The sequence below is a fragment of the Gossypium hirsutum genome, chromosome A05 (genome assembly GCF_007990345.1).
Source record: "Gossypium hirsutum isolate 1008001.06 chromosome A05, Gossypium_hirsutum_v2.1, whole genome shotgun sequence".
NCBI classification, from domain to species: domain Eukaryota; kingdom Viridiplantae; phylum Streptophyta; class Magnoliopsida; order Malvales; family Malvaceae; genus Gossypium; species Gossypium hirsutum.
Genome location: NC_053428.1, coordinates 99,686,506 through 99,699,416, shown reverse-complemented (window position 1 = coordinate 99,699,416; position 12,911 = coordinate 99,686,506). Strand labels below are relative to the sequence as shown.

Genomic DNA, 12,911 nt, shown 5'->3' with positions numbered 1-12,911 from the left:
ATTTTTATTATGATTTAGTCCCTAATCTGTTTGATTTCAACCTTTTTGCAATTTATTTATTTATTTTAAATTTTTTCATATTATTTACTTTAAATTGTTTTTATATATATTATTTTGTTTCGTTTTCTTTGTTTGTTAATATTGATATTAAAGTGACATGTGTTGTGTGATTATTGGCATTATGTGTATTATAATTCGTTTATTCGTATTTTCATGTTATTGTGATTCATCAGTGTAACATTTTATTCGTAAATTATTATTCCATGTTGTATATTATCATTCCATCCCATTTCATTAAAATCACTTCAAAGGTCGCGTTTAATTTTTTTCCTTTATCCATAATAGGCCATTGTATAATATTTTAACGAAATAGCACGCATCGTTTAGGTTTTGTAATCACTATTATTCAAAAAAAGAAACTGTTAAAAATAATGTTTTGTTTTTTGAAAATTTGAGAAATCGTACCCTAACTTACGGGTTTTCGATTTTCTCGTTAAATCTAAACAACCAAACATCCTTTTAAATTTAAAATACCTAAGTTTTAAATAAAAATCGAAGGCAAGCTTATTCTCGAGGGTTCAAATGTCGCATCCTAACTTGCGGGATGTGGCATATTGTTATCGCGAGACGACTAGGCCTTTGCTGCTCATTTCAATTTAATTCAAGCATTTTTAAAATTAACATTAATGAAAAGGGATCGTATTTTAAAATCTTTTCAAATTTTTAACTTTCGACATTAAGATATTAAGTAATCAACTAGGTACCAATTTTGGGCGTATCGAGGGTGCTAATCCTTTCTCGTGCGTAATCGACTCCCGAACCTGTTTTCTGAATTTTGTAGACCAAAAATGATCATTTTTAGTAAATTTAAACTTTTATTAAAATGATTAAATTATGAGATGATCCGATCACACCTAAATAAAAAGGATTGGTGACGACTCCATTTTCGTTTTTAAATAAAAAGTCGATCCCTTTTAAAAAAAAATGGTTTAGACAGAGAGAACATAGAGATCTTCATCACTTGAACTTCTTTGATTGAATCTCTTAAAATTAGATAAATCAATCATACTAGATCACTTCATATATCCTTACTTTGAGTGAATATCTCGTCAATGATAATAGTGAAGTTGGTTGCATAATAACCCTTAGAAAGAATAGATTAAACAACTAAAATTTTCAAAGTAAAATATACCAACAAAATAGACAACTTATCACTAGTTTAGTTGCATGGCCAATTGCATAATTGATTTTTTTTTTCAATTAGTACCAGTAATCAAAGATGGCCCACCTTTATTTTTGTCTATAGTTTGGCATTATCCCATAATTACTATGAACCACCAAACATTAAACATGAATCTATTCTTTAAATTTGTGATGGGAGATATTAAAAGTTAGGAATTTTCAAGTTTCAACTTACAATCTTTTGACTTATGCTTTTATTGCTGATATTAAATAAAAAGAAGATTTCATGAATGGAATCAATCAAAACTAAACTATGAAATCTTAAAACGCCATGTACAAGTGAAACTCCACACTTCAAACAATTCCAAAAACGTGAACCGCAAGTCTGGTGAAGCAACTCTCAACTTCACAAGTAATTGGCTTGTCATTTCATGCCCTTTTCATTTCGAATTCTTGTAAAGTTTAAACCACCACCCACTATCGAGCCGTATTCAAATTGCTATAATTGGACTAACCCATTTTTTATTATTACTTTTATTTTGTATTGGAGATATTTAATTCAACTCCATCTACAACATAAGCAAAACATGAGAAGTGAGCTATATTTTTCACTCGTAAATAGGCAATTTTGAGCTTAACTAATTCATCTTAATCTTCAACATAAAAATCAAATTAATTCAAAGTTCCAAATTTCAAGTTTGTTGTTTAGAGATTCGTTCGGAAAAAGTCTTTGAAGTATCGTTCTCCAAGCAGTTGACACTATACTCAACAACCAAAGGTATTGGAAAGTTGTGTATGATTAACAGAGGGAGGTGCCTCAGTTGGTGAAGATTGCTACCTGCAAGACTTGAAATAAATGTTAGTATTGGACGTGTGAATACTTATAGTAGTACTTAAGCGTGTTGTATATTAAACCACCGACCAATACCTTATATAAGACTTATAAATAAATCTAATACCACTTGAGTCACTTAAACTCGACTTGCATGAGGTAATTATTAATTTTACCTTATAAGAGTAATTAACTTAATATATTTATATGAATTTTAATATATTAATAAGTTGAGTTAAATATGTAATATCTTATGTAAAAATAAAAACACTATACATTTCCCAAGTTTCCTGAAGTGGATCTCAAATGGGTCCAAATTTAATTTAGCAAGCTTGCTGAATTGCAGGCCTAGTTCTTAACATTGGGCATATAAATATCCATATGCATATGAACTTTTACCAAATCAAGATAATCAATACTCAATATGAAACATATGACCCAACAATTTAGTTATTGAATTAATGTCCAATACATTTCAAACTTAAGATTCACTCTTAGCCCTTTTTTTTCCCACTTACAACAGATAGTAAAAGAAATTGTAAATATTTATATTTAAACTTGAACTTATGAAATATTATATTTAAGTCTGCTATTAGTACAAATGTTTTATTTCGCCTTTTTATCTCTTATAAAAACAAAAATTACATTTCAATTTAAGACAAATCTCCTTTTTTATGACAAAAAGATAAAAGGAAAAGCAAAGATAAGTCTCCTCTTAAGTCAAAGAAGATGTGAACCAAACCAACCAACTAGCTAGCATTTCCTTTAACTTTCCACCAATATGACAAACCATGAAAAGTCAATCCCTTGGAAAGACTTCCACTTTGTAGTCTTCACCTTCATATTGAGTCATTGAGTGTGAGGATAAGGTATTACAATACAGTTGCTTAGATCACTACGATGGAAAGTTCATCAAGGTTGATGAAAGACAGACTTGGGTTCTTTGAGATAATCCAACAATCTCTGAAAATCCTATTGAATAATCCCAACTTCATTTTATTAACCTTCCTCACTTCCTTCCCTCTTTTTTGTTTCCTCGTTTTCTACGAGATCATCCTTCAGCATACCCTGATTGAATCCGCACAAATCTTTCAGAAAACATATGATGACTATGAAAGACTAACCAAAATTGGGTACTTGTTAGAGAAAGTTTCTCCTATGGATCTTTTCATGTGTGTCCTATTTATGGGAACCCTCCATTTCGTAGACCTCTTCAACACCATTGCAATCGTGGATATTGCATCAATGATATATGCAGGAGAAAAACCCATCAGCCTCAAACACATGATTTGCAGATCTATCAACGAAACAAGGTTCAAAGGGCCTCTTATCACATCAATTTGTTCTCTCTCTTTAGCTGCCCTTGTTCTCCTTGGACTGATCTCGTTTGCAACAAGCATATACATATTAGCATCATTAGCTGTCTTCTTCATGGTGATATTTATGGTGCCTTTTATAGCTTTATTGGTGAAGTACCTCGAATGGAGTGCGATTTGGAACATGGGGATTGTGGTTTCAATCCTGGAAGATAATAAACAAGGCGATGTAGCATTATTCCTCTCATCGTATCTCAGTAGATGTAATAGGGGCGGTGGATTCTTCTTAATGCTTGGATCCTTTGTTTGGAGATTTGGGTTACGATTTGCTTTCCTTTATAGAACGTGGTACAATGGAGACAGTAGCATTGGGGAAACGACTCTACATATTAGCCTAGTTTGCTTGGGGAATTTGGTAAAATGGGTGGCCCTCATGCTTTACTTTTATGATTTTAAGAAGCAAACTTCCTCTAAGATTAGTGATGTTGAAGACGCAAAAATTCAGGAACGAAGATCTGCAGCTACATAATAAATTTTCATGTTTAAATTTGGCATTTTACCAAATCTGTATAATTGTCTTGTTTTTACATGGAATTGTTATTACTAAAGCTTGATCTTGCAGTTCATGTTCTAGTTCAATTGATCTAATAATCTGTGTTTGTAAATAATAAGAAACCGAAAACTTTTTTTATTGATTCTTAAGGATCATTTTTTTTATGTAACCGCTAAGTTTGAAGTTAAAATCTTACTCATTTCTAATTAAACACTTCCTGATTCGTTGATGGAGGCCTTTATACTAAAAGTTAGATTGAATTTAGACCTTTATAATAAAAAAATAGACAAATTAATCCCTGTATGGTAGATTATATAGCAACCTAATCTTTCTATTAAAAAAAGCATCAATTTTTTTGTATTAAAAATTGGTCATTGTACATCAGAATGAGGTACAAGCAGCATGTCATGTGTTATTGTCTGACTATTCTGTCAGCCACGCCTATTTTTGATAGTACAATGGGATGGAATTTTTAAAAGAAATGATTAATTTGCTCTTTGAAATAATGTACAGGGTCTAATTAGATCAATTTTTGAGTAGAGAAAATAAAATGTAATTTAACTCTTAGTAGAAGGGCTTCTATAGTAACTTAAGCTTTATTAGGTGACAGTAAAATTAAATATTGAAGTGAAAATCCAAAAGGATACCTTCGAGATTTTGTGAATGCAATGAAATCATAATTCCTCTTTTGGTCCCCTAATCTTTATTTTTAAACTTAAATGTAAAATTGGCCTCAAACTGTATTTCATTTCTCATTTAGGTACTTAAAGAATTTTTTGTACTCCTAAACAGGGGCAAAGTCAGAAAAATTTTTTAGGGGGGCCGGATGAAATTTTAATTTTTCATAGTTTATATTTTTATAATTTGTAAAGGATTAAATCGAATTTTTATAATTTTAGGGGGGGCCAAAGTGTAATTTTACCTTTATTAATTTAAAATTTTAAAAAATTTCAAGGGCCTAAAATGTAATTTTACATTTTAGGGGGGTCGGGACCCATGCCAGCCCCCTCTGGCTTCGCCCCTGCTCCTAAAGAAGAATATAAGTTTATACCTTGAAGATAACATTATTGGGAAGGGCAACCATGAACTCAAACAAAAATCATAAAATATATTGGAGAATAAAAAAAAACCAATCATAGAATTTTTTACTAAAATAAAAATTAAAGAAAAAGTAAATTTAAAAATTAATTATATTTTTATAATTACATATAACTTATTATTTATTTACTTTCATCATCTTTTTTTCCTTCCTCCCTTTCTTCCTTTTTGTCATCTCTTTCATCATTTTTACTTCTTCTATTGTTATTCCCTAAATTGAGTATAACAAACACCTCAAATCCATGAGATAGAATTTTACAAATATAAAAGGTTACAACTGTCCAACTAAAATAAATAAGCTAATTATATATATTTACAAATACATGAGAGAAAATTTTGCAAACATAAAAGGTTACAACAGACCAACTAAAACAAATAAGTTAATTATATATATTTAAAAAGAAGGTTTATATTAAAATTCGACCCTTGAGTTATATTCATTTTTTTCATTCCCACTTTAATACTTTAACTATCATTCTATTATATGTTTGTTCCAAAAAAGTTAATGATGTTAAAAATGATAATTAGCATGTCTAGCCTATAGTGCCATGTAGTGTTTATTTTTTCAAATCATTAATTTATGTGCTAACACCCTATATCCGACTTGATTTATCGAATTCAAATATAAGATGTTACAATACTTATATACTTAGCAAAATTTTTACAATCTACAAAAGCCTTATTGAATGCAGCTCTTATTTATTTAAAATCTTTTCTAGGACAATAAGTTTGAATAAAACATTTATCGTTTGTTACAGACTTTCCAAGGTAATTTAAAACCTTACAACTAGAGGTGTTCATGGGCCGGGCCGGGCCGGGTCTGGGTTCGGGTCCGGGTCAACTAAAAAATCATACCCATTTATTGGGCTTGGGCCGGGCCCAAAAAATGGGCTTAAAATTTTGCCCAAGCCCGACCCGAATAAAAATACTAAAACCCGGGCCCGGTCCGGCCCGCCCGTATTAATTTTTTATATTATTTTATTATTATTTTTAAATATATATAATACATCAAAAATACTAAAAATATCAAAATAAATATTTCCCAAAAAATTGAAAATAAATTTTGAAAAATATGTAGACTTAAATAACACTAAGATAAATGCAACTTAACAAGCAATTGCTTCTAAAATAATAAAAAAATTAACAAATGCCTTTAAAATAATAAGAAAATTAACAATAAAATAAATTTTAGAGAATATCCAAACAATAACAACAAAATAATAGCAACATAATAGTAAAATAGTAGCAAAATATGGAGAAAACAACAAAAAAATAACATTCAAAAATAAAAAAAAAATATGCAGATTTTTTTTTGTCCTTTAGTGAATTCGGGCCGGGCCCGGGCTAAAAATATCTTACCCGAGGCCGGCCCATTTTTTAAACGGGCCTTATTTTTTGTCCAAGCCCATTTTTCGGGCCTATATTTTTGCCCAAACCCTCCCACATTTCGGGCGGGCCTTCGGGCCGGGCCGGGTAGCCCGGCCCATGCACACCTCTACTTACAACCTAGATGTTTGATTTAACAAACATATTTGTAGGTATATTACTAATTGTCATTTAAAAACATATTGCTAATAATGTCCCTCTGTATACATAATTTACCCTCGGTCTACCACCATGGCATATCACTAGCTTGGTCCCTTCCGACACACTGGTTCAATTATCATGGCATATCACTAGCTTGGTCCCTTCCGACGCACTGGTTCAATTATCAGACCTACATACCAAAAGATGCGTATAAGTTCAAAGGAACTTAGTGAGCCTCACACATTATTACCTTTTAACGGTGTTGTATAAATTCTCAACTCAAGGGTTTGGTTTCCTTCTCATACGTCAATATCTGCACTTAACCGTCTTATACTCATTCCATACAACTAGCGGATCACAAACCTCACACCATATTTCGAATCACATTACACAATTTCTTTGTGAATAATAGTTGGTTACACTTCCTAGAATGATACTTAACGGATGCTACTCTTAATGTATTCCTTCACAGAATCCAGCAATAATCAAAACACCAGATACATCTTATTTTCAAATTAGTCCAAATAACCAGACTTGCTTTAACGAATGTAACGTTTAATTCAATCAGTAGAATCCCTGATGACTTCAATACCGAACTTAAGAAGTTCCAAGTTTGGCGAACCCTTGCACCACTAATATTCCAAATACCCCAAGTTCTCTGTCATGGCGGTCACTATGGCAGAATCATTAAATGAGTTCATTGCCGAGAACTCTTTCAAATAATGCCTCATAAGCATGCCTAGGTCTTACTACAAGGATGAAATAACAACTCACCACAACAGCTTTCTAGAGAATTTGCCACAAAGGATTTCCAAATGATACGCCACAAAGGCTTTTCACAGAATTCGCCACAAAGGCTTTCCAAATTATATGCCACAAAAACTTTCTAAATGATACGCTACAAAGGCTTTCTAGAGAATTCTTGAATTTACAATGTCGATAGACCTTGTGTTTAACGTCTTAGTGGACCAATACAATGGATGGCATGGAGCCTCACTAACATGGTCTTACATCGTCTCGCAATCTTGGCGTGTTATCAAATGATGCCATGGGGCCTCACCCACACAGTCTTACATATATCGTATTAGCTTGCAAGGTTGGACCGTGATTTGTCAGTTTATTTTGCAATAAAACTTCCTTACCAGAGGCATTACAAATAAAGCTTCTTTCTACATTTTCATATGACACAAATTTGTCAGTATTAGAATAGTATAACAAGAAGGTATTAGACAATGTTCATACTCATGCCTACAACACAACTTATCACACTTACCCAGACTTCATGAGTCAACTTATCATGACAAAGACACTTATGTAAATCTCATTCATATCTATAACGAAATCATATTTTCTAACACATATTTCCCCATTCATATATATCACACATTGTTCACTTTATTTACTTACTTGTAAATAGTTCTCAAAAAACACACATACACATATTTACATCACTCTAAAAAAATACATACTCGTTCACAGAAACATCAACCATAATATAATCAACATAAAATGACATGCATGAATCAAGTTTAGAGGCTCACCAAAGTCCTACTTTACTTCAACCTAGTTTTTGTTTCAATTGTCTTTCCTAATCCAATAGCAGAAATTGCTTAAAAGATCATAAGATTTCCATTAGAATCCTCACTACAAATATTTTACTAGCATTTCAACTACATGTGACCCCTATATAGGGCCTTATTATAATACTCTTTCATTCTGTAATTATAATGTGCAAAGCTGTAAGACTTACCAAAAGGCAAAATCATCTACTCATTAGACGAGATCTTAGTTTGATCTTAACGAAGAAGAAGAGAAGAGAATGTTGAGGTTAAAAAGAAGAAATTGAACATTAAGCGAATAGAAAAACCATTTAAAATGTCCTCTTCCGATAAATATACTCTCGGTCCCTTAGATTTTCCTACCAAACCCATGGTAGGTAAAAGAAAATTCGGTAAAGGTTAACCTTACTATTGACCAGTCATGGGAAGGGTCAAATCAATCTAATTAAAACTTGTTGAGAAATGGTCAGCTATGTCGTTTGTGATGATTTGTTTAGTTTACTTGTTATTTGTACAAGTAATCTTTCATACATCTTGTTACTCTACTATTTATTCTGATCTCTGCTTATATTGTCGTAGAATCCCAAAAACTTTCAACTAAACCCGATACAAGATCCAATTGAATAGTATTCATGCAAATCGGGCGTACTATTACCTAATAGAGACTCGCGTTTGGTGTGGTCCTAAGGACAATTAAGTTTTCTACAATTTCCTCATACATTTGACAGGCTTTTAACGCTCAAACAAAACTTTAAGGCATACTCCTTAATAAGCATGCACTTTCATTGGCGCAATCTCTCTTCACTTGAAAACACCCTGTGATTAATTTCTTAGATATCACCAATGGATGAATACTTTAGCGCTAGTATGCGTCAATACTTTAACTCGGCATCAGGCCAGCAGGGTGACAGATTATGTTACCACAATGCACCCAGTAGTTTACCTACCTACCTTACTTCTCTTATTGGGTCTGCCAATTTTCGGGGTGTGACACTTTAAGTACTAAAGGCTCCTTCCTATACAAGAGCTAGCATTATTATAAAAAAAATTTATCATTAAGCTTCCTCACTTAAACAAAATCACATGAAAAAGTCAATTTCAATAAAAAAACCATAATCTTAAAACAACCTAAAACCTAAAAAAATAATAGAAATTAACATATAAAATAACTTAAACATATTCCCCCACCCAACATAAAGGAAAGCAATGCCTTTATTGGTAGACAAACCAAAGCAAATAACAAAAGAAACATTAACATAACAACAAACCACTACTAAGTAAAAACAATGAAATAACTCAAAATAATGAAAGAGAAAAAGAAAACTCCCTCTACTTTTACTGATGACTAACGTTGTCAATATTGGTGTCGGGCTATTTCTGCTCTTCTTTAGCAACAGGCTCCATGGCTGAAGTATTTACTCCAAAAAGTGAGGTGAGAAATAAAATGACCATCTATCCAACTAATAATACTTATCTAAGAAGCAATAATACTCTCGCTCAGCAAGTCTGTCCAATATCTGATCAATGAAAAGGAAGCAGGACATGATTTTTCTTGGTGGCCTTGTTTAAGGTCCTATAGTCCATTCAAATCCTCCAAACTATAACTATTCTAGTAAGAATCAACTCATTGTCGTCATTCTTTATTACTATAATTCTATCCTTTTTCGATATACACAGATTAGGGCTAACCCATGAATTGTCAAAGATAGGATAAATGGTTCTAGCATCAAACTATTTAATGATCTCTTTCTTTACCACATCCTTCATAATTAGATTCAATCTCCTTTGTCCCTTGATAGACCCCTTTTTTATCATCTTCTAGCAATATCTTGTACATACACTAAAGGTTAATACCTCAAATATTTGCAATAGTCTACCCAATAGCCTTCTTGAAAATTTTTAAAATCACAAGTAACTTTGCTTCTTGGTCTTCAGTCAACTCTAATGAAATAATGACAAGTAAAATAAAAGATGAACCCAAATAAACATATCTCAAATGAGAAGGCAAAACCTTAAATTCCAATTAGAGTGACTCTTCAACTGATGCTTATGGTGCCTTAAACTCTCTGGATGACAGCTCTAATGAATCAAATTGAGCTCTTATTTTAGATCCATGCGAATTAGCTTCTAACTAAGCTAGATACTCATCTTCATCATTTTCATGTGGAGAATAAAATAGCAAGAGACATTCTGAAGTATCATCAAGAGAATTATGTTCCAACTCTATAGAAACTAAAGAATCCAATATTGAAACATAGAGCATTCTCTAACCTTATCAAGAGATTTCATAGAATTTAAGACATTAAAAGTTAACTTGTCATTGTGGACCCTCATGGTGAGTTCACCCTTTTGCACATTAATCAAAGTTCTACTAGTTGCAAGGAACAGCCTTCCCAAAATAATAAGTACCTCTTTATTTGCTTCATAGTTTAACACAATAAAATCAATGAGAAATATGAACTTATCAACCTGGACCAACACATATTCAATCTTCTCATCAAGATGAGCAAGAGATTTGTCTTCCAATTGAAGAGTAGTAGTAGGTCTGACTTCATCAATCCCAATTGCTTAAAAACCGACATTGGCATCAAGTTTATACTAGCACCCAAATCGCATAAGACCATCCCACAATAAAAGTCTCCAATATTGCATGAAATGGTGAAACTCCTTGGATTATTCATCTCAAGTGACAACTTGTTCTGCAAAAATGAGTTGCACTATAATTAGAGCTACGATTTCAAATTACCCCAACCTTTTCTTCTTAGAAAGAATATCCTTCATAATTTTGACATAGTTAGTGATATGCTCAAGGGCTTCCACAAATGGAATGTTGATATGAAGTTGTTTCAACATATCCAAAAATTTCTTAACTTGAGTATCTTGCTTTTGCTTCTAAAACTGTTGAGGAAATGGTGGCTATTGAATTTTCAATCATCAGGATGGCTTTACTGCGGCAATGTTGCAACATTCGACATAATAGCATATTTCAGTATATTAGAAATTCTAGCATTCTCTTGAATTTTCTCACTATTTTGGATTGCAGATGATTCACAATCAACTTTAATTTTTTTTATCTCCAACGTCTTTCCATTTCTCAATGTGGTGGCTTTGCAAGGTTCATTGCCAATGTAACATATTGCATTATGCCACGAAGACAGGTACAGTACTATATCAGGTTAAAAAATAGTAGGGAATTTCCAGAATAGACAAAATAGGATTTTTGATTGATAATCTAGGAAGTAATTAGAGCCAATAGAAATTAGCAAAATATTTATTAGAGAAGAAAAATTTTATTTGAGATAATGATTAAATTGTAATAGAATAGAAAATATTGTGACGAAAGTAGGAAAATTAAAAGTTAGGAAATTTTATGGAATCAGTGGGAACCAAGGAAAAACCAAGAAGAAATTTTACCAAATAAAATGTGATTCATACTTGGTATTGTAAGAAAAATGAAGGATAAAATGGTAATTAATAGATAAGATATTATGAGAATTAATTATTAGGGATCAAAGTGTACAGATGTATAGTTAGAGAACTTAATAGCAATTTAACCATTATTTTTTAAATTGTGAGATATTTTTGAAGAACTATGTAGAAATATGGAGAAAAGATAGAATATCTATCATCCTTGCTTGAGAAGCAAAAACTGTCACCCTTATTTTTCTACCATTTCAACTTTCACTTTTATTCCAAACAAGTCATTCCACCATTTTTTTAACCTTTCCAAGTTTAAACATTCAAGTTTCTTTCATGTTTCTTTAGAAGAATCAATAGAGAATCCTAATAATCACCTTAAATTCATGATAAGATACTCCATGGTTGCTCTAAAGGAGAGAGAAAATAAGAACTAAGTTTTAGTTTCAAGAGATTGAGCTAAAAAATGGTGAAATCTCCGTTACATACATGTTTATTTCAATAAATAGCATAGAAAAGTTATTTGATTGTGATTTTTACATGTAGGTGTTATATGTTTCGGTATGGGATTAAAGAAAAAGAGAAGAAAGTTGGGACCAAATTGATGGAAAAGGAAAAGATGAGGCCAAGGATTGAAAAGAGAAAGAAATATATTATATCAAATTTTTTTTGTAAGTACTACAAGTATTTCACATTATTTTCTTAAGATGTTTAATATGGTAGTATAATTAGTTAGATTAATTGTGGAAAAATCATGGAGTATGTTATGAACATACATGTAAAGAATTTTAAAAAGACATAAATTGTGTATGTCTTAATCTTTGTATTTTGTATGGGGAAAGTGTAGTAAAAGTATATTATTTATGTGTGCTTAATTTAAGGATTAAGTTGTAAAAAGAAGAAAAGCAAGTATAATTCTTCACAAGTGTATTATTGCCTAAGTAGGCAAAGTTAGAACTATTAGGATATTAGTGCATGCCATTAAGGATCTTTAGCCTGCTATCTGATTTTAACACGTTGATATTCTCCATTTAGCACATTTGTACTTTCTGTATAACACCTTAGTACTCTCTGCTCTATTAATGTATATCAATGCACCTCTCTATTTTTTTTTTTGTATATCTTGGATGTTCTATATAGTCTACTATGGGCAATGACAAAAATATGAGGAAAGGGTGTTTAACGTATCATGGTAAGTAATAATATCTACAATAAAAAAAATTAGCTTCAATGGGATGAAAGCTTATGTAAGGTTAAGTTCATAAGTGTAGTTATGTTATGGTTAAGTAAGTTGGATTATTATTTATTGAATTTTGATTACTTGTAGTGCTTACTAAGCCTTTACCGGCTTAACTTATTTTTTTAACACGTAGGTAAAGTTATATCCAAAAGGCTAGAATTTAAGTCGATGGTTTCTTATCTTATCA

At 31.6% G+C, this 12,911-nt stretch overlaps 1 protein-coding gene across 1 annotated transcript; it reads left to right on the top strand.

Moving 5' to 3' along the window:
* Positions 1-2,914: 2,914 nt before the first annotated feature.
* LOC107959839 (uncharacterized) lies at positions 2,915-3,859 on the top strand. Its single transcript, XM_016895987.2, has one exon. The coding sequence runs from the start codon at positions 2,915-2,917 to the stop codon at positions 3,857-3,859; it is 945 nt and encodes a 314-aa protein (XP_016751476.1).
* Positions 3,860-12,911: the final 9,052 nt, after the last annotated feature.

Excerpts from the sequence above, each read along its gene's own strand:
- LOC107959839 (XM_016895987.2), top strand. The coding sequence starts at position 2,915 with ATGGAAAGTTCATCAAGGTTGATGAAAGACAGACTTGGGTTCTTTGAG.